This window comes from Salvelinus sp. IW2-2015, linkage group LG20 (assembly GCF_002910315.2).
Source record: "Salvelinus sp. IW2-2015 linkage group LG20, ASM291031v2, whole genome shotgun sequence".
NCBI lineage: Eukaryota > Metazoa > Chordata > Actinopteri > Salmoniformes > Salmonidae > Salvelinus > Salvelinus sp. IW2-2015.
In genome coordinates this window covers 60,705,982-60,729,459 of record NC_036860.1, presented here as the reverse complement: position 1 = coordinate 60,729,459, position 23,478 = coordinate 60,705,982, and the positions used below count along the sequence as shown (strand labels likewise).

The following is a 23,478-nucleotide window of genomic DNA, read 5'->3' as shown; positions in this document are numbered from 1 at the left end:
CGGACGGAGAGAAAGCCTGGGGGACAGGTAATACAGAGATCACTTTGAATAATGGATGTCGCTATAGGTTAAAAGAAACAAGAAATATTGGGACCGGTAATGTTTGATTAATAACAAGTGGACCGTTTTGTCCCTTGGCAATTGCTAGCTAACTGGATGAGGAAGAAGCTCTTTTGACAAGCTAGCCAGCATAACACGATAACGTTACCGTTAGCTTGCTAACGTTAGGCCAAGGCCAAGGGTTTTTTCGTGTACTAAACACGAAACTTATTTTCTGAAAATACACCCTAATATGTCAACTAGCAGCCACATAACCAGCTGGCTAGATTGACTACTGTTATCGTAAACTATAGCTATTTGTCTTGAGTGCTGTGCAATTTATCTAGCTAGCGAATGGCGTCAGTAAAACAACTTTGCAACCAAGCTAGCTAGACAACAATGGCAAGCCGGTTTCAACAATTTATGTAGCTAGCTACGCTATTGCCTATTCCGTTTCATTGCTGTCTAGTTTGCTTAAATGTAACAAAGTGTTTGTTTGCTATTAGCTCGCTATCAAGCTAGTTTGTAAAATAATTGTATAAACTAAATTGATGTCCTTTACAGTCTTGTGACATGCAGGAGACCAGGTTCGAACTAAGTCAGTCACCAAGAGGTCATGGCTAGAAGGAATCTAGTTCTTGTCAAATTAACGTCAGATTTGACTTTTTGTATCAGGTTAGGCTAATTAACGCAGCAGTTTAGGATAATTCACGTAGCAGGTTGGGATAAATAAACCGTCACAAGAGCAAGATTAAATAGGGAGTGGAAGGGCTATGACAGGGCATTTCAACTATATTCTTATGGGGGCCTTCTAACGCAGCCTGTGATCATCATAGAGGGGAACATAAGGCACGCCAATGCGCCAGAGAGTCTTAGCATTCAAGAATGGTGTCATAATAGCTGGGTTCAAATCCTAGAGCCAAATTCATTGGAAGGAAATAAATTAAACATGTCACATTGGCTTCAGAAACGGCCAGAAGTTTGTTTACCACAGTGAGTGTTTGATTCTCTGTTCTTCAGGATGTTGTCTCTGGTTTTGAATCTAAATGTTATGAACTAAATTTTATAACTGAATATGAATGCATCTGCGATGTTTATATATGAAACTTTGATAATTTCAAGTTTATCAGTTGTAAACTTGATACAGACATGAATGCAATATCTACCATATTGAAATCGAATATATCAATATTGAAAGGATTGAATTTTAAAATGAAATGCAATATTTATTCAATTCAGTTTCAAATCATGGAATGAAAGTTACATTTCTGAATTCCATGATTCAATTTGTGCATTACAAATTCAAAATTATTCAATATCCTAATACAAATTTAAAAAATATGGATTTCAAATGCAATTTTTGTTGGCACTGAAATCGCTTCATATAGGCCTATCATTTGTTGGGATAATTTAACTGTTAGTACTGAATTTGGTAGTATAAAACCTTCTCCCCCTTTCCCCTTTCATGTCAATTTTGGTCACATCTGTAGCTAGTTTAACAATTGTTTTAGCAAGTCCATGAATGTTTACTTTGCTTTCATGTCATGTTAATCCTATTTGTTGTTTTGCTTTTATTTGCTAACTTTCCAGACTGTTTTTAAGTGTGAAGGCCTCAACAACTGTTATGGTTTGCAGCAGTGTTTCTTGTATCTGGATCAAAGCTATAAAAAAATGCAGTTATTCTCACACAAACTCTTTTTAGACAATAGGTCTATTTTGACAATATGGACTATGTCTAGATTCTGAATGTTTCTAATTTATTTATTCAACATAAATAAATACGTATCTCAAAAGTACCCCATTTGATTTAGCTTATTTGTTAGACATATTTGTGACAATATACTCTTCAAACATGTCAAATTTCCAGAGTGAGCGCTATGGCACTTTTAATGATATGACCCATTTTATACATAGAAATTAGGTCATTAACCAATCACAGCCCTCCTTTAGGATTAAACATTCAACAAATTACCAGCAGAGGGAGTCCCCTTTGAATCCATTTTCCCATTCACTGTGTTGGTGGTGCTTATAAAATTTATCAAATCTTCAGAATTAGTAGTGAGCCCACTGGAAATCTGATGTACTTGTAGAGTATATTGTTCCAAACGATGTCTTCAAATGAACAAAATCAAAAAGGATACTTTTGATTTGAGATGTTTTATTTAACTAGGCAAGTCAGTTAAGAACAAATTCTTATTTACAATGACTGACTACACTGGCCAAACTCGGATGACGCTGGGCCAATTGTGCACCGCCCTAGGGGACTCCCAATTACTGCCGGTTGTGATACAACCTGGATATTAACATGCATATTTTTTTTTATGTTGAGTGAATAAAGTTAATGTGAAATTATATTTCAGAATTTAGACATACTCCACATTAGAGGTCGACCGATTATGATTTTTCAATACCGATACCGATTATTGGAGGACAAAAAAAAGCAGATACCGATTAATCAGCCGATTTATTTAAAAAAATGTTTTATATATATATATATATATATATATATATTATATCATACACACACACATTTTTGTAATAATGACAATTGCAACAATACCGAATGAACAATGAACACTTTTATTTTAACTTAATATAATACATAAATACACACACACGCACACAGCTCTGAAGTGACAATGATACTGAAGAGTCTGCTTAGGAGACAAATACTCTCAACTGTTTGAATAAAAATTGAGTTTAAGTTAKCTGTGATGAATGTTGAAAACAAAAACCTTAATTTCTATATGCAGGAAATCCTATTTTAATAATGGGCATGGTAAGAATTGACAACCAAAGTGCGAGTCATAATTCCCATGACACCTAGCAAAATCTGAAAAGCGGTTCCTTCATTTATTGCATAGGATATTTTTAGATTCACTTAAAATAAGGTCTGTGTTTCGTGTAGGCTTACATCACCGTGGCAATTATATAACTGTAGATATCCATTGGACAAGGTAACTCTGATCAATATTTGCTAAATATAAGCGAAGATCATTTTTTTTGTAGAGTGGATTTATGAAAATATGTTGACGGGTATCAAAACGTCGAGGCGSTTTAAGCCGGCACGAAACACAGACCTTATTTGAAGTAGATCAAGACATTCTCTATGGAAGACATGAACGGTAAAATAACGAAGGAACCCCTTTCAAATCCAGCCGCAAGTTATTACAGGAATTATAACGCGTCGACTATTTCTCTCTAAACCATATACCTTTGACTAATCCGGAAACTATCACCTCAAACAAAACGTTTATTCCGTRCCGTATTTTATCTAACGGGTGGCATCCATTAGTCTAAATATTCCTGTTACATTGCACAACCTTCAATGTTGTCATAATTACGTAAAATTCTGGCAAATTAGTTCGCAAAGAGCCAGGCGGCCCAAACTGTTGCATATACCCTGACTCTGCATGCAATGAACGCAAGAGAAATGACACAATTTCACCTGGTTAATATTGCCTGCTAACCTAGATTTCTATTAGCTAAATATGCAGGTTTAAAAATATATACTTGTGTATTGATTTTAAGAAAGGCATTGATGTTTATGGTTAACCTGTCTAGGACAGGGGTTCCGCTAGCGGAACTCCGCCCACATTCCACTGAAAAGGCAGCGCGCGAAATTCAAAAAATATTTTGTAGAAATATTAAACTTTCACACATTAACAAGTCCAATACAGCAAATGAAAGATAAACATCTTGTGAATCCAGCCAACATGTCTGATTTTTAAAAATGTTTTACAGCGWAAACACCACGTATATTTATGTTAGCTCACCACCAAATACAAAAAAGCACAGACATTTCTTTCACAGCACAGGTAGCTTGCACAAAACCAACCAAACTAACCAAGAACCACCCAAACTAACCAAGAAACAACTTCATCAGATGACAGTCTTATAACATGTTATACAATAAATCTATGTTTTGTTTGAAAAATGTGCATATTTGAGGTATAAATCATAGTGTTACATTGCAGCTACCATCACAAATAGCACCGAAGCAGCCAGAGTAATTACAGAGACCAACGTGAAATACCTAAATACTCATCATAAAACATTTATGAAAAATACATGGTGTACAGCAAATGAAAGACAAACATCTTGTGAATCCAGCCAATATTTCAGATTTTTTAAGTGTTTTACAGCGAAAACACAATATAGCATTATATTAGCTTACCACAATAGCCAAAAACACAACCCATTTATCAACAGCAAAAGTTAGCGATCGTAAAAAAACAGCAAAAGATATATAATTTCACTAACCTTGATAAGCTTCATCAGATGACAGTCCTATAACATCAGGTTATACAATACACTTATGRTTTGTTCGAAAATMTGCATATTTAGAGCTGAAATCTGTGGTTATACATTGTGAAAACGTAGCAACATTTTTCCAGAATCTCCGGATATACTTTCTGACACTCACCTATTCTGACCAAATAACTCATAATAAACTTCACTAAAAAATACATGTTGTACAGCAAATGATAGATACACTAGTTCTTAATGCAATCGCCGTGTTAGAATTCTAAAAATAACTTTAGTACGACATACAGCTTACGTTATAGCGAGACAGCGGAAAATAATACTAAACATTTTCGACAGAAATACGAAATAACATCATAAATGGGTCCTACTTTTGGTGAGCTTCCATCAGAATCTTGTACAAGGGGTCCTTTGTCCAGAATAATRGTTGTTTGGATTTAGAATGTCCTCTTCGTCTGTTGAATTAGCAACCAAAACTAGCCAAGTGGCGCGAAGCTGTCCATCGTCACCAAACGCAGAGAACGGAACACGCCAAAACTCCCGAAAAAWTTTCAATAATCTGATAAAACTATYTTGAAAAAACATACTTTACGATGATATTATCACATTTATCAAATAAAATCAAAGCCGGAGATATTAGCCGTCTATAACGAAAGCTTTTCAGAAGCCAATGCTGATGTCCTTCCCGCGTCTTCCTGAACAAAGGAAATTGYGGTCATGTCATTCCAAGACCTCTCTTTWYACCATAGATATAGCTAGACTCCCCATTTCACCTCTCACTGCCTATTGACATCTAGTGGAAGGCGTATGAAGTGCATGTATAGTCATACATTTCAAGCAAATTAATAGGGAGGCCCTGGAACAGAGCCTCGATTTCAGATTTTTCACTTTCTGACAGGAAGTTTGCTGCAAAATGAGTTCTGTTTTACTCACAGATATAATTCAAACGGTTTTAGAAACTTGAGAGTGTTTTCTATCCAATAGTAATAATAATATGCATATTGTACGAGCAAGAATAGAGTACGAGGCCGTTTAAATTGGGCACGATTTTTCCCCAAAGTGAAAATAGCGCCCTCTATCCTCAACAGGTTTTAAGTACACATTGGAGCAATGACAGTCATTGATTGATTGTTTTTTATAAGATAAGTTTAATGCTAGCTAGCAACTTACCTTAGCTTACTGCATTCGCCAACAGGCAGGCTCCTCGTGGAGTGCAATGTAATCAGGTGTTAGAGCATTGGACTAGTTAACTGTAAGGTTGCAAGATTGCATCCCCCGAGCTGACAAGGTTAAAAATCTGTCGTTCTGCCTCGTTCCTAGGCCGTCATTGAAAATAAGAATGTGTTCTTAACTGACTTGCCTAGTTAAATAAAGATTAAATAAAGGTGTACATTTTTTTTTTTAATCGGCGGCCAAAAATACCGATTTCCGATTGTTATGAAAACTTGAAATCGGCCCCGATTAATCGGCCATTCCGATTAATCGGTCGACCTCTACTCCATATGTTAGAGCACACTATAAATATTATGACACCAAGATGTTGTCTGCATCATGTACAGTTCACAGATCATAGGGTCTTACAGGAGGCATGTATACATTGCATTCGGAAAGTATTCAGGCCTCTTGACTTTTTCCTGGTTTTGTAATGTTATAGCCTTGCTCTAAAATGTATTAAGTTGTTTTTCCTCCTCATCAATCTACAAACACTACCCTATAATGACAAAGCAAAAACAGGTTTTCAGACATTTTTGCTAATGTGTACTTTTACTTTTACTGAGATCACATTTACATAAGTATTCAGACCCTTTACTCAGTAATTTGTTGAAGCACCTTTGGCAGCGATTACAGCCTTGAGTCTTCTTGGGTATGACGCTATCAGCTTGGCACACCTGTATTTGGGGAGTTTCTCCCATTCTTCTCTGCAGATCCTCTCAAGCTCTGTCAGGTTGGATGGGGAGCGTCGCTGCACAGCTATTTTCAGGTCTCTCCAGAGATGTTCGATCAGGTTCAAGTCCGGGCTCTGGCTGGGCCACCACTCAAGGAAATTCAGAGACTTGACCCGAAGCCACTCCTGCGTTGTCTTGGCTGTGTGCCTAGTGTCGTCCTGTTGGAAGGTGAACCTTCGCCTCAGTCTGAGGTCCTGAGCTCTCTGGATGAGGTTATAAACAAGGATGTATCTGTACACGTTTGAAACTTGGAAACATGAACACACTAGCTAGCTCCATTTGAACAACTTGAGAAATAAGCCTGCAGTAGACGTGATACCCTCTGTCATTGAAACGCCTGCTCAACAAACTGCCGACACAGGCTGTGAYCAAGCGGTTCGGTGGCATTCTCTCTTTACTCTGTCGCCACCATGCTCGACGCTATGTACAAGGACTTCTACTTCGATGCAGACAAGAAACAGGGTTTACGTGAAATGTAAACTGAACAATGAAACATTTACGTATGTACGACTGAACAATGAAACAGCACAGCAAGTAAGTGAAAGAAATAGGTTTTGATTATGTTTTACTGGTAATGGGGACATACGTAAATGCCAACAATAACTTTTTGATCTGTGTGTGTGTAACCTTTTTATTTAACTAGGAAAGTCCGTTAAAAACAAATTCTTATTTACAATGACGGCCTACCCCGGCCGAACCCAGACGACACTGGGCCAATTGTGCGCCGCCGCCCTATGGGACTCCCAATCACGGCCGGATGTGATACAGCCTGGATTCGAACCAGGGACTGTAGTGAAGCCTCTTGCACTGAGATGCAGGGCCTTAGACCTCTGTGTCTGTGTGTGTCTTAACTATTTAACTGTACTAGAATGCTTAAAAGGACGCWAAAATTTTAAATATCGGTTATCTGTATCAGGTTTTTTGGCAAGGAAAATATCGGTATCGGCCAAAAATGTTATATCGGTGCATCACTACTGTCAGAGTGACCATTGGGCACTTGGTCACTTCCTTGACCAAGGCCCTTCTCCCCCGATTGCTCAGTTTGGCCGGGTGGCCAGCTCTAGGAAGAGTCTTGGTGGTTCCAAACTTCTTTCATTTAAGAATGATGGAGGCCACTGTTCTTGGGGACCTTCAATGATGCAGAAATGTTTTGGTTTCCTTCCTCAGATCTGTGCCTCAACACAGATCTGTGCCTCCTGTCTTGGAGCTCTACGGACAATTCCTTTGACCTCATGGCTTGGTTTTTGCTCTGACATGCACTGTCAACTGGGACCTTTTATATAGACAGGTGTGTGCCTTTCCAAATCATGTCCAATCAATTGAATTTACCACAGGTGGACTCCAATCAAGTTGTAGAAACATCTCTAGGATGATCAATGGAAACAGGATGCACCTGAGCTCAATTTCCAGTCTCATAACAAAGGGTCTGAATACTTATGTAAATATGGTATTTCTGTTTATTTTCACTTTGTCATTATGGGGTATTGTGTGAAGATTGGGGGATAAAATATTTGATAKATTTTTTGAATAAGGCTGTAACATAACAATGTGAGATAAGGGAAGGGTTGTTAATACTTAGCGACTGTACTCTAGGGCTGAAGTCACTTTCATCAGGATCTAAAAAAATGTTTTTTGCAATGCAAATGTAGAAAGCATGTCAAACATTCTTCCTTTCAATTAAGTTTCTATGTGAGAATTGCCAGAATAATCTGAGATACCAAAAATATTTTTGACTTTGCTGGCATGGAATCACCCAGTAGGTCTACTTTCAGGTTCGATTAAACCATCAGTCACTCTCTGCAACTTTTAATTTGGCGCCTTGTGTTTCAATGTTGTTATTTTTTCTCTGTAGTGATGGGTCAGGAAGCTGGCAAGCCAGCCTGGCCCAAACCACCTGGTGGACATCAGACAATCACAGGAAGGCGATACGGCAGGAGGCATGCATACGTTAGCTTCCGTCCAACCTCTGCCAAGCACAGGAACCCAGCCAGCGTGGAGGATTGGCCCGATACGGAAATGGACGGTGTCCATAGAGCGCATTCCATATGTACGTTGACGGTGCAATAGATAAATACGACTAAGTCCCATTTGCAGTGTATTGAATAGCTGAGGGACAAGCTTGTAGGCCATTTGAGTCAGGCCTATATTTCTACATGATATCAAGGTCAACAAATCAATTKAAGTTATGTTTATTATTTCTTTGACATCATGGCAGACCACTAAGCAACTCCTGTAGTGAGCAGCAGCATGTGAATAAGTACTGCACCGGGGCAGGTTTGGATCCATTTATCCTGTGACATGGAATTCAGTGTGAGCAGCTAAGCCTATAAACCCCAATCTGCTCCATAAATGGTGGCTGGCTGGAGCTGCTGCATGCTATGTCAGTATTTAGCAAGTATAATAGTTGTGTATTGGCAAGTCATGGTAATAGTAGATGTTTTAGCTGTAACTAAATGCTTTTCTCCTTTCTAGCTTCAAAAGGAAACATCTCCTCGATGCTTCACGCCATCTTTCCTGTCTCATCGAATTCGGTTCACCCAGAGGTGAAAATCAAATCTGGCAAAGATCCTCCTCACAAGAAACAGTCAACTTCTAGGCAGTCATCGGAAGCCCACTCCATCCACTACAAAAAGAGTGACCAACCTGTAGCCTCAGACCAGGACCAAAATGGTGGCTCGAAGAAAAGTGCAGAAGCTAGTGCATGGCCTATCCCCGAGGACGAGGACAGCAACCCTTCTAATTCCAGCATATTGAGCATTGTAAATATTGATGCTTACGAGCCGGACAGTAGTGGCGGCGAGGAGGAGGGGGGACAGGGTTCCGACACGTCTCACGGTCTCCAGAAAAGACTGGATGACATGATCTTCGAGCTGGGTAAAGAGTTTGACTATCTCAGCGGTTTGCACTCGTATTTGTACACACAATCTAGTGAAGGGACGACAGACTGTTCCCTCAGAGACACTGAGTCAGTGAAAGATTCTAGAACAGATCCTAGATCAGATTCTAACACAGAAGAAATCCCTCCTGAGTGGAATATATCAGAACACAACAGAACAGATCACCCGGAAATCAGCACTGAGTTCCGAACACCAGAGGAGCTAGCAACTGTTGGCCCCAAAGGTCCTGCTGAGCTGGGGAACGACGACCAGAGGGGGACCCAGTCAGAGATGGTGGTTAGGCCCAAAATTCGTAAGCAGTCTAGTGAAACACACCTGGAGAAGTGGAAGAGTTCTCATGGCGAGGAGGCACACTGTGGCTCAGCCAAACAGGCCAGCAAGACCAAGTGTGTGTCCGCACCGCCATTCTTCCTGACACAAACGGAAAGGCCAAACCAGGAGTTTCTCTTTGATTACCCTCAGACCGATTCATATGMGCTTAGCACTATCGAGAGGAGGGGTGAATATGGAGAAGCTTGTAGCAAAATTATTTCTGATGATGAAAAGGACATCTGGGAAGAACTGGAGGACTTCAATGAGACGGGTGTTCCTTTCATGAAGGCTGAGGAAAGGTTTAGTATACCTTTATATTGTCATTTTTACATATCACCGTTTTATTGCTCTTAGATTGTAGTAAAATAGTACAAAACCGTGTGTGTATTTTTATATATATATAATGGTCAGTGGGATCTAATCATAAGTGTCTGATTTCTGTGAAAGGAAAATATCAGTTAAACATTCCACTATAGTTTATCTGTATTTGGAATTATACATAAATGTTAGACAAGGCATTTTCTAGGTCTCTGATGATCATTGACTTTGCAACTCATAATCCTATTGTTGCCTTTCTGTGAAAGTGTGAACACGAAGCTGTCTGTTGTCCTGATAGTGTCAACTGAGGTTTGAGGAAGCGGAGGTTGCTAGCGAAGCTCTTGTGTTTTTACTGCTGAGACCTCTCTGCTAAGCAGATTAGGTGGAGGTGCTTACTAGGTGGACTGACGCATGTGTGTGTTGTGTGTGTCTGCAGCTCGGAGTGCAGCGAGGGGGAGTGGTCAGCCTTGTGGACGTCGGACTCTGGCCTGGAGAAGGAGCGTGGCTCTAGTCAGGAGAGCTGGGTGACGCTGCCTGGCCTGGACGAACTGCACAACAGCAGTCTTGAAGTCCCCGAGCTCAGCCTGCCCCCTGAGTAAGCACCACCATCACTCCAGAGAATGCGTTTCCACTGTTCCAGAGTCCTTATACGGGTCACTCCTGATAACTGCAGCATAATACAGCCTTATACGGTCACTTATGATAAATGCTATCAATGGCTTGGGAGTGGCCTAAATGCATGTACTAATCTAGAGTAATGCAGATATGAGTAGTTAAATGGGGAAGTATTGAAATTGGGACTGAGGGACCAGTGCATTTAACTGTATGTATATCTAATGTATACTATATATTCTATAGTGTATAATGTCATTGGTAAGCACAGCCAACCCTCAGACAGACACCGCCATGTGTTAATGCTGTGATGTGGAACCAAGGTGTGGGCTGYAATAACAAGTGCCACAGCAGCACAGTCTCCAAGCAAGGTCTTACATTAATAAATTAAATCAGTTGAGGTAGGCTGAATCATTCCCATGGATAATGATTTGATGATTAACTAGCTAAGATATGCAAACTACTGTACATGTATATCATTTGATCAAATGTTATTGGTCGCATACATATTTAGCGGGTGTAGCGAAACGCTTGTTCTTAACTCCAGGAGTGCAGTAATATCTAACAATTCACAACAATACACATAAATAAATACCTGTCTGCATAGCCTACATTTCCAGTGCATACTACACTGCTCAAAAAAATAAAGAGAACYSTTAAACAACACAATGTAACTCCAAGTCAATCACACTTCTGTGAAATCAAACTGTCCACTTAGGAAGCAACACTGATTGACAATACATTTCACATGCTGTTGTGCAAATGAATAGACAACAGGTGGAAATTATAGGCAATTAGCAAGACACCCCCAATAAGGAGTGGTTCTGCAGGTGGTGACCACAGACCACTTCTCAGTTCCTATGCTTCCTGGCTGATGGTTTTGGTCACTTTTGAATGCTGGCGGTGCTTTCACTCTATGGTGAGCTCTTCAGATCGGGATCAGCACACACAGTGCTCAGGTTAGTGCTCACTACCAGGTCCATTCATGGACAGAGCTTCTCTGCAGCAATGGTCTGCTATTACTTCTAGCTCATAGTGTCCAGAGCATGGAGGCGCTACCAGGAGACAGGCCAGTACATCAGGGAAGGTGGAGGAGGACAGAGGAGGCAACACCCAGCAGCAGGACCGCTACCTCCGTCTTTGTGCAAGGAGGAGCAGGAGGAGCACTGCCAGAGCCCTGCAAAATGACCTCCAGCAGGCCACAAATGTGCATGTGTCTGCTCAAACGGTCAGAAACAGACTCCATGAGGGTGGTATGAGGCCCGATGTCCACAGTGGGGTTGTGCTTACAGCCCAACACCGTGCAGGACGTTTGGCATTTGCCAGAGAACACCAAGATTGGCAAAAATTGCCACTGGCGCCTGTGCTCTTCACAGATGAAAGCAGGTTCACACTGAGCACATGTGACAGACGTGACAGAGTCTGGAGACGCCGTGGAGAACGTTCTGCTGCCTGCAACATCCTCCAGCATGACCGGTTTGCGGTGTCAGTCATGGTGTGGGTAGCATTTCTTTGGGGGCCGCACAGCCTCCATGTGCTCGCCAGAGGTAGCCTGACTGCCATTAGGTACCGAGATGAGATCCTCAGACCCCTTGTGAGACCATATGCTGGTGCGGTTGCCCTGGTTCCTCCTAATGCAAGACAATGCTCGACCTCATGTGGCTGGAGTGTGTCAGCAGTTCCTGCAAGAGGAAGGCATTGATGCTATGGACTGGCCCGCCCGTTCCCCAGACCTGAATCCAATTGAGCACATCTGGGACATCATGTCTCGCTCCATCCACCAACGCCACGTTGCACCACAGACTGTCCAGGAGTTGGCGATGCTTTAATCCAGGTCTGGGAGGAGATCCCTCAGGAGACCATCCGCCACCTCATCAGGAGCATGCCCAGGCATTGTAGGGAGGTCATACAGGCGACGTGTAGGCCACACACACTACTGAGCCTCATTTTGACTTGTTTTAAGGACATTACATCAGTTGGATCAGCCTGTATTGTGGTTTTCCACTTTTAATTTTGAGTGTGACTCCAAATCCAGACCTCCATGGGTTGATAAATTTGATTTCCATTGATAATTTGTGTGATTTTGTTGTCAGCACATTCAAACTATGTAAAGAAAAAAGTATTTAATAAGAATATTTCATTCATTCAGATCTAGGATGTGTTATTTTAGTGTTCCCTTTATTTTTTTGAGCAGTGTATTTTTGATTCTCATTTGCAAGGTGAAAAGTTGGTCATGTCCATTTAGGGCACAAAATGGAAATGATTGTTTCTTATTGGACAGGTCTCTCCCTGTTTGTCAGTTTTCTTCAGTCTGGTGTCCAATGAAATCAACCCGTCTGTGTGTGTGTGTGCACGCACTGTGCAGGGAGCCGACCCCTCTGGAGGAGGGAGAGATACCGTGGTTGATGTACAACGAGGAGACGGGCAGCAGTAGTGACGAAGACCCAGATGGCATGAGTCACTTTGTCCACCCGGGCCTCTTCATCCTGGATGGGAACAACAACCTGGAGGATGACTCCAGCGTGAGCGAGGACCTGGARGCCGAGTGGAGGTGGGGAACAATCTGGAGTTTTAACTCCAAATTGTGAGAGATAGATGGATATATATATATCATGATTTTGTGATCGTTTTCTGGAGGTGTGTAGAATGTTTGACGTTTTACTCCTGTAATGTACTTTGATGCGTTGACATTTGCAACGTGGTAGATGTATGGAGGGCCAGGAGGTTTCCTGACCAGGAATAACGTTATCTGAAAAATATAATTCTTTTTTTGCTTCATCTTAGGTTGCTAGATGACTTTGGAGAGGGCTTTGGGATGGCCCAGGCTATTTCCTATGTGGATCCTCAGCTCCTCACATACATGGCTCTTGAAGAGCGTCTGGCCCAAGCTATGGAGGTAAGGCTAAAACCCTAGACTCTTACTATGACAGGAGTCACTCTAATCAAGTCCACATGACACATAAGTGCAGACAGAAAGGTCTTAGGATCATATTTGTTCACCATTCCATCTCTAAACGTTTTGCTTAAAGTGTGCTTTTCAAGATTGTGCCATCCTATGTTGACACATTGAGCTCCTGCTCATCTGACCTGGAGTTTATGATGCTAAAATACCGCCCACCCCACTATATGCAGAGGGAATTCACGTGTGTTATCACAGCTGCGTACATACCGCCACAAGCAAACACCAAGGTGGCACTCGGCGAACTGTACAAGATCATTAACCAGCAAGAATCCTCTCACCCGGAAGCAGTCTTCATTGTCGCGGGTGACTTGAACCGAGCCCGTCTAAAGCAAATTTTCCAAAAATATTACCAACATGTATCCTTCCCCACAAGAGGATCCGCCGTGCTTGACCATGTATACACAAACATCCGCGATGCGTACAAAGCATTCCACCACCCCCACTTCGGCCAATCAGATCACGTCTCTTGGTTCCTACTCCCCGCCTACAAGCAGCAACTCGAGGGAGCCACCAACACAGAGAATAGAGGTGCTGGACAGAGGCAGACTCAAAGCTGCAGGATTGTTTAGAGAATACTGATTGGAATATGTTCAAAGATTCATCAACCCAGGACTCATCCATCAACATTGAAGAATATACATTGTCAGTCATAGGCTTCATTAGGAAGTTTGTTGATGATGTACCCACAATAACAATCCGGACATACTCCAACCAAAAACCCTGGATGAACGGAGATATCCGTACAATGCTGAGAGCCTGTACTGCAGCATTCAATGTCAGCAGAACGAACTCCGACTTAGGAAGGCAAAAAGACAATAGACTCAATCTTGAATTGATGTACGTCCAATCACTCGCATGTGGCAAGGACTACAGACTATCAAAGACTACAAAGGTAAATCCAGCTGTGCGGTACCCACTGACACCTCCCTCCCAGATGCACTTAACACATTCTATGCTTGCTTCGAGGCAGACAATACAGAGCCATCCAGGAAGATTCTCGCTGCTCCGGGCGACCAGGTGCTTCTGCTCTCCGAGGCTGACGTGAGAAACTCAAGTGTGAAGAATCACAGCCGCCGGCTCAGGCATCTTTGGCTGCATCTTCTGAGTGTGTGCTGACCAGCTGGCGGGCGTCTTTTCGGACATCTTCAACCTGTCCCTGGCCTAGGCTGTAGTCTCCACCTGCTTTAAGGAGACCATCGTCTCAGTGCCAAAGACAAACACCCCGTCACGCTAACCTCTGTCATCATGAAGTGCTTCAAGAGGCTGGTCATGGCCCACATCAAAGCCAGCATGCCAGGCACACTGGACCCACTCCAATTTTCCTACTGCTCCAACAGATCCACGGAAGATGGCAGTAACACATTTTGGAGGAAAGGAACAACTACATGAGAATGCTGTTTTATTGACAATAGTTCAGCATTCAACACTATTGTTCCCTCCAAGCTCGACACCAGGTTCAGAGCCTTGGGTCTCGACACCACCCTTTGCTACTGGATCCTGGACTTCCTGACGGACAGACCACAGGCTGTGAGAATTGGCAACAACTCCTCCTCAGCCCTCTGCTGCACTCCCTGTTCACCTACGACTGCGTGAACTTTGCCCCTCACCAACTCTATCACGTTTMCTGACGACACCACGATTGTAGGCCTGATAACCAACAACGATGAGTCGGCCTATAGGGAGGTGGTAAGTGAACTGGCATTGTGGCGTCATGAGAACAACCTCTCTCTCAACGTCAGCAAAACAAAATAATTTATTGTTGACTTAAGGAAACAGAGGGAACATTGCCCAATCCACATCAATGGGACTGTAGTACAGAGATACAAGTTTTAAATTCCTTGGCGTCCACATCACAAGGACTTGTCATGGACCAACAACAGCGTCTCTACTTCCTAAGGCGGTCCTTTCCAAATACTACCGCTGCACCATCGAGAGCGTCCTGACCGGTTGCATCATTGCCTGGTACAGGAATTGCTCCATCCACGACCGCAAGGCCCTCCAGCGGAWGGTGAAGACTGCCCAATACATCACTGGGACCATGCTCCCACCCATCCAGGACATCTACTCGAAACGGTGGCTGAGGAAAGCACACAGCATCAAGGAACTCGTACWCCCCAGCCATGAGCTGTTCACTCCTCTACCGTCGGGCAGACGGTATCGGAGCATGAGTCCTGATATCAATGGCCTCAACTTTTTCTATCTATAGGCCATGACTGCTGAACACATGAACTGGACTGACCACCTGCTCTGATTCTCCCCACCTTAGCACACATCTCAACTGCTGCTACCAGACTTATTATACTGCTCGTGTAAATATTGTACTATAAATTGTGCCTTCCTGTATAATACTTATGCTAGAATATACTTTATTTTTCTTATTGTTGTTGCATTGTCCAGAAGGAACCTGCAAGTGAGCATTTCGTTGGACGATGTATACCATGCATATCCTGTACATACGACTAATAACTTGTTGCTGTCTTGTGCAACACGAAGACCCATTCTTAACAATGTTTACCTACCTACACTTTAATTACATTGTACGCATCCATGTAAATACATAGGGATGTTGGCACCTGATGTTTTTCTTGTTGTGGTTCACAGGCAGCTCTAGCCCACCTGGAGTCCCTGGCCATTGATGTGGAGCAGGCCCACCCTCCGGCTACAGAACAGATTATAGAGTGTCTGCCTCAGATCACCATATTGGAGGACCCTACTGGTAAGTTCACATTGCTAGAAGACCACAGTGGTAGGACCAAACAGACTAGCCCTTCCCTCTGCTTCCTTTGAATTGGCTGTGTGCAATTTCCCATTTTAGCATTGGCAACAAGAGACTGTCATTCTGGGTGTAAGAAGTGAAATACAGCTAAATGTGCAATACCTTCAAGGATTCCATCAATGTCATAATTCACATTGCTCTTTGAAAAAGATCAAGCAAAACCATATTTCCAGTGGTGGAAGGAGTAATATTTGTTATTTTAATGTTGACATGCGCTAACTAATGTAAATGGCCTAGCTAATGCAGTGGTTAATACCAACATGGAGTGCCTTTTGTATCAGGATCAAAAGACATGTGATTAGTGGGACTGTCCACTCTGTAAATCCCCACCCTCAGTCTTGCACTCATTTTTACTATTTGCCGGCTGGACCGGCAATCCAGTCCAGACTGACACTGAAAGAAACCAGCTGCTAATATATAGACTGTAAAATATAGATGCAGAGCACTGTGCTCATTAGTCTGTATGAAATGGATCATAAAGACTTCAGCAGGCTGTTTGTCTCAACACATCGACGCATTCCATATGGAAATATTCTGCTGTTACTGATCCAATGTTGATTAAGAAAGGCGATGTGGTGTCACGATAAGAAATAACTCGCCGTGCGTAAAGCAATGCATTATATGAATGATGGGCACATAATGTAAATGTGTCTGGTATCTCGTCAAGTTTGACACGCCGTGTGTCCTCGGTAAGCAGGTGTCGAGATGGCCGCCATTTGTCATGCCATGTCGGAGCGAGCGGTTCCAACTGTGTGCTTGTGGATCGAGTGAATGGAGCCTGATGGAATGTAAACGTGTGGGGCTGTGAATACAGAACAGAGTGGATGAGGCTGGGGCTGCAGAACATGAAGTGACAAATGGCCCAACGCCACTCTCGGACACTTATGATTAGTTCTTCTTGTGCGCCTCTGTCTTTATCCTTGTCTTTCTCTCTCTCGCCTTTCTTTCTCTTTCCTTTCTCTCTCTAGGTCAAGAACATTGCTGTGCCATCTGCTGTGGTGAGTACGTCAAAGACGAGATTGCAACCCAGCTGCCGTGCCACCACATGTTCCACAAGATCTGCGTGACTCTCTGGCTCCAAAAGGTATGTGTGACTGTCTGAGGGCCTCTGTGTGTGGATAATAACTTATTGTGAAGCCCATTCAGACTCTCCTTTCTAAAGCCTTCATGTACATGGCCTGTACTGCACATAAGCATGTCATTTAAATGTGATGAGGGTGGTGGCATCAGCCTATATTCAGTCTAGCTCCTGGTCTGTGTCAATGTATTTTGAGTGATGATATGGAAATGTTTATACTGACTGTTATGGTATCTTTTCTCTCTAGTCTGGGACTTGCCCTGTCTGTCGTCACATACTGTCGCCTGTTGTCACGGAGACCACTGCTAACACCTCGTTTGTGTCGGATCAGGACATCCCACCGTCCAATCACAGCGCAGCCGGAATGCGGTGAATCCACAGCCAGAAAAGAGGCCTGCAACGCTTCAATGAAAAATAGTTCTTATTACTTTTTCTTTCATTGTCGCTCTCTGCAATGTAACTCTATGAATGAGATTGTTGAATTAGTTCTGCACATGTTCAAGATCTATGTCCGAGAGACAGTTCAGGCTTATTTTCTGAGAAAATATTATCTGTATAATGTCAAGTCTTTGTTACGAATGTATGTTTTAATGAAGGATATGAAATTAGGAAATTGCAATTTTTGTTTATCCTAGATTTTCGTTAAAGCATTTCAGATTTTACTTGCACATTTTTTTTAATACAGATGAAAGCATTGCTTATGTACCTCACATTGTACTAACTTCAAAATCATTTTGGTTCCCGTGTTCAATAAAGGCTGTACTGTGGCTAAGTCTTGAACTATCAAAACCAATAACTTCCTTACGAAGAGTTTGTATACATCCACTGTAGAAGCCATTCAGATGTTTCCACAAGAGGTTTAGCACACCACCGTTATTTCTCACAATGTAAGCGGATCATCAAATATTTGTATTCTGAATAAGGATTTCAAAGATAATGGTGTATATTAATTTCTCCACCTTCCCAAATCAGAAATAACATGATCTGTTGAATTCAAAGAGCCAATAATGTTTTTTATTGCAAGTACACAGTATAAACAATGACAGGACATGATTGTGAAAGCTAAATCTAACAAGGGGCATACAGGTGTGTAATAGCAAACACATTTAAGGACATTTTTCAAATACAACCACACTAGCTACAGTAATTCTTACTAGATAATATGGGCTAACTATAATAATGTGATACTCATTGAAATCCAGTGTTCACTTGTTACTTTAGATATGGTCTTTATTCATAGGGAAGCATGTTGGGCTAAACACAACAGTACTATTGTGTGTCTTTAACATGGCCAAAAGTGCAATCAATAAGGTCTGTTGTGGCAATAAATATCCCAGCTCTTTAAATTACAGTCTGACACACACATTAAAAAACAATATGCTTTAGGAAAAAAGCTCAGTAATGCACATACAGTGCATTTGGAAAGTATTCAGACCCCTTGACTTTAACCACATTTTGTTACATTACAGCTTTTTAAATGTAAAAAAAAAAAATCCTCATCAATCTACACACACACAATACCCCATAATGACAAGGCAAAGGCAAAAACAGGTAATTTATAAACTTTACATAAGTGTTCAGTACTTTGTTGAAGCACCTTTGGCAGTGACTACAGCCTTGAGTCTTGGGTGTCGCGACAAGCTTGGAACACTTGCATTTGGGGAGTTTCTCCCATTCTTTTCAAGCTCTGTCAGGTTGGATGGGGAGCGTCGCTGCACAGCTATTTTCAGGTCTCTCGAGAGATGTTTGATCAGGTTCAAGACCGGGCTCTGGCTGGGCCACTCAAGGACATTCAGAGACTTGTTCTGAAGCCACTCCTGCGTTGTCTTGGCTGTGTGCTTAGGGTCGTTGTCCTGCTGGAAGGTGAACCTTCGCCCCAGTCTGAGCGCTCTGGAGCAGGTTTTCATCAAGGATCGCTCCGTTCACCTTTCCCTCGATCCTGACTAGTCTCCCAGTCCRTGCCGGCTGAAAAACATCCCCACAGCATGATACTGCCACCATCATGCTTCACCGTAGGGATGGTGCCAGGTATCCTCCAGACGTGACATTTGGCATTCAGGCCAAAAGGTTCAATCTTGGTTTCATCAGACCAGAGAATTGTGTTTCTCATGGTCTAAGAATATTTTAGGTGCCTTTTGGCAAACTCCAAGCGGGCTGTAATGTGCTTTTTACTGAGGAATGGCTTTCATCTGGCCACTACCATGAAGGCCTGATTTGTGGAGTGCTACAGAGATGGTTGTACTTCTGGAAGGTTCTCCCATCTCCACAGAGGAACACTGGAGTTCTGTCAGAGTGACCATCGGGTTCTTTATCACCTCCCTGACCAAGGCCCTTCTCCGATTTCTCAGTATGTCCGGGCGGCCAGCTCTAGGAAGAGTGGTGGTCGTTCCAAACTTCTCCCATTTAAGAATGATGGAGGACACTGTGTTCTTTGGGAACTTCAATGCTGCAGACATTTTTGGTACCCTTCCCCAGATCTGTGCCTCGAAACAATCCTGTCTCTGAGCTCTACGGACAACTCCTTCGACTTCATGGCTTGGTTTTTGCTCTGTCAACTGTGGGACCTTATATACGGTTGTGTGCCTTTCCAAATCATGTCCAATCAATTGAATTGACCTCAAGTGGACTCCAAGTTGTAGAGTAATCAAGGATCATCAATGGAAACAGGATGCACCTGAGCTCAATTTCAAGTCTTATAACAAAGGATCTGAATACTTATGTAAATAAGTTGTTTATTTATAATTGGCAAAAAAATGTAAAAACTTGTTTTTGCTTTGTTAATATGGGTTATTGTGTGTAGATTGCTGAGAGGATTTATTTAATCCATTAAACAATAAGGCTGTAACGTAACAAATGTCAAAAGTCGAGGGGTATGAATACTTTTCGAAGGCACTGCACCTTCAAATGCTGTGAAGCTGGTCTTGGAGTACATACCGGAATGCTAACGTTAATGCAGCACAATACTTTCACATTGAATTGTGAAGCTTAAATACACTTTCACTCAAAAACAAATGAGTGACAAACAAAGACAATTCCATTCAACACAAGTGTAATAATGGTCTGTATCATGTATTGGCCAGTAATGTAGAGCAGATTTTTAACTACTCGTGGGGAAATCTAGACTTTGTCACTTTGCATGAGAAGAATAAAAATAGAAAACAATTTTAACCATAGAACAAATTCTATAAAAACAAAAAKCTGGCAAATATTTTAATACACTAACAGGAGACAAATTAATATAAAATACTCATACTATTTAAGTGTTTCAAATAAATAAGAGTTGCTGAAAAAGGTGTATGCTTTTCAAATGTGTTAAACAGAAATATCTTGTGCTCATCAACCAGTAGTTAAGATGTAAGCTCCCTTCGCCTATTCATTCTASACCTTTTTCTTACTAGGTTGCAAAACATTTCTTTAAATATCAGGAGGTAATTTGACTGGAGAAATGAAGAAAATAACTGTTACTCCTGTCAACGAACCAAAGCCTGTGTCTCAAATGACACCCTATTCACCATATAATGTACTACCTTTGGCATATAAGTGCACTATATAGGGAATAGGGTGTAATTTGTGACACAGTAAGATGAGGATACAGGATAGATGAGCAGGAGACATTGTATAATGGATAGGAAAGAGGATCTTTCCAAAAATCTTTTATACATATACTAAAAATGTACAAACAATCATGCAGATTCAGAAGCAAAACATAGAAAATGTTTTCTTTATCGAATAAATCATTGGAAGAAACACTTCCAATAGAGAAACACACAAAACGTGACCTACATTTGCATAAAATAAAAGTTATAGCATCTACAAGTATTTACAAAATACAGGAGGAATGTTTTTTGAAAGACAAGAGTTCCATCATTCTAATAGGAGTGAAAGTGATGGATGGATGTGACGTGTTACTTCACAGAAGATGTTTTGAAGACACGCTTGGGCTGTCAGCACAAATGGCAAGGAGCTTGGTTGACATAGAAACAACATGGCACCCTCAGAGAAATTATATCATACAGGAGTGGCTGGAATAGCGAATATACTATATTAGGGACCGGAGAATTACCTTGCCAGGAAAACTGTAGACCATAGGTATAGACTAGGCCCCAGAGTTCTCTCTAGGTCATGTCGCATGGTCAGATACAACTCCTGGCCCTAAGTATACTTAATGAAAACAAGTTCACTGTTCATTGCTGAATGCATGTCTATCAACGATTTAGAACAGTAGTTTATTTTTATTTTTAAATGGAAGTAAAAAAATACCACAKAAATGAATACATGAAAAATGGAGCTCCTTAAAACTCTCGTAGCTATGTAAAAGCGGATTGTTTTTGACACAAAATGCTAAATTCACATTTCAAGTCAGATAGTACAGTTATGGTACATTCTAATTCTCAAATTATGAGTATTGAGCTTGTAACAACAGAGACCAAAACGTAGAAAATAGTCAGCATTCTGGAGGGTCTGAAACATTTAATAATTCTAAGTAAAATTATATTAATTCTAAATAAATGGCCTTATTGCAATATTTCTACATTACAAAGCCCAAACAATTATAGGAAAAGGGTGTCACAAATTGCACTTATCCTTGTATGTTTTACTCAAAGGTTTTCTACATTAAATAGTGGGCAAAAAGAGAATACTTTACGAAATCTTAGGACAGAAATGATTCACAGATCTCAAATCAAACTGTCACATCACAATAAGACTTCACAGGAAGAAGAAGAAACTTCTTGCTGAATGTCYAAAAGTCAAGCTCGAGACAAAAACAGGACACTATACCCTTAGGTATAAACTGTTACATCCTTGGGTAGGAACTGGTTCTCAAACCCCATCTGTCTCTGAAGACTGAAATGAGCTACGGAGTGCATCTAGACAGTCTTTTTTAGACGTTGCACGGCTACACGGAGCACCAGACTGCTTTGCATTTTCAAGTCATATTACTCATCTAACCTTAACAGGACCAAACTCAGGGCCCTAAAAAAAAAACTAGAAATTGTGACATTTCTCATTAGCGTGGCTATGCCCGAGTGATGACCAATAGCAAAACGACAGAAGTGCAATGGAGCATGATGAATTGTATCTATTGTACACATGTTTGCGTGGTTATGTCTCAAAACACCTTTAGTTGCAGAGGTTCAGTAAGAGAAAGGAACAGAAATAAAGGAACACCAGGTTTAAAAAAATAATACTGTCATATTTTGACAATGATCCAAGCTAAGCAGAGATCTCTCTCCTTGATAATGGCTCAAAACAGTTGCCTAGGCAAATAACACAGTGATTTTGTGACAAAGTATACATCGTGAGTACAATCACGACAAGTAGCATCAAGGCTGTAACGTTCTGTGGTGTTTCTCTCAGGTTGTAAGGGGGTGATCCCCTGGATGTGATGACATGACCTGGTCCACCTTCCCCTACCAGGCTGCTATTTCTTCTTGATCGAGGCCAGTTCTTTCTGAAGGTCGGCGAACTTTGGCCGATTTTCAGGTTTGTACTCCCAGCACTTCTGCATGACTTTGTAAATCTCCTCAGGGCACTTTGTTGGACAGGACATTCTGTAATCTAAGATGGGGGGGGGGAGACAGACAGAGGGAAAATGTCAGTTAATTTCCTAAGATGGATCGAGGCAGTATAATCAGGGGTATAAGTTTAGAGAACAAATGACCATCCAACGCAGTTCTCTTCATGACTTCTTGTAGTTAAAGTAATTGTCTCTATAGGGCCAACTCCAATGCAAAAGGACAGAGACAACCCCTTAAAGTAATCCTTTGAGTTCTCTCATCCAGACGAACAGTTCTTATGCTGACGTTACTTCCACAGGCAGTTTGGAACAGTTTGGAACTCAGTAGTGAGTGTTGCAACCGAGGACAGACGATTTTTTACGCGCTAAGTGATCCCGTTCTGTTTCCACTTCACAATAACAGCACTTACAGTTGACCAGGGCAGCTCTAGCAGGGCAGAAATTTGACAAACTGACTTGTTGCAAAGGTAAGCTCTTCAGTAAGGCCATTCTACTGTCAATGTTTGTCTATGGAGATTGCATGGCTGTGTGCTCAATTTGATACCTGTCAGCAACGGATGTGGCTGAAATAGCATAATCCACAAATTTGAATGGCTGTCCACATAATTTTGGCCATGTAGTGAGTGTTGTGCCGTCTTATATCATTAGCAAGACCCTCACAACAGGAAAAATCGTAAGGTACAATCTGTTGACGACTGAGGGAGGGTTCACTTATGAATGAGCTTGTCAAGAGGTTAAAAAAAATACTGGAGAA

General features: G+C 41.5%; 2 protein-coding genes across 3 annotated transcripts in view; one reads left to right on the top strand and one right to left on the bottom strand.

Moving 5' to 3' along the window:
- LOC111980696 (E3 ubiquitin-protein ligase Praja-2) lies at positions 1–17,978 on the top strand. Of its 2 annotated transcripts, none has more exons than XM_024011572.2 (9): positions 1–27; positions 8,104–8,298; positions 8,724–9,759; positions 10,215–10,373; positions 12,756–12,941; positions 13,175–13,286; positions 15,954–16,068; positions 17,097–17,212; positions 17,454–17,978. In XM_024011572.2, exons 2-9 carry the CDS (start codon positions 8,106–8,108, stop codon positions 17,577–17,579), a joined length of 2,043 nt encoding a protein of 680 aa, XP_023867340.1. In that variant the 5' UTR covers positions 1–27; positions 8,104–8,105; the 3' UTR covers positions 17,580–17,978. The 2 variants fall into 2 exon arrangements, with proteins under 2 accessions (XP_023867340.1, XP_023867339.1); XM_024011571.2 differs by lacking the exon at positions 1–27 and adding an exon at positions 61–1,032.
- Positions 17,979–18,206: 228 nt separating this feature from the next.
- LOC111980774 (tyrosine-protein kinase Fer) overlaps positions 18,207–23,478 on the bottom strand; it is a 34,667-nt gene continuing 29,395 nt past the window's right edge. The window contains 1 exon segment of the mRNA XM_024011754.2: positions 18,207–22,765. Within this exon segment, the coding sequence (XP_023867522.2) occupies positions 22,629–22,765 (137 nt within the window). The 3' untranslated portion in view covers positions 18,207–22,628.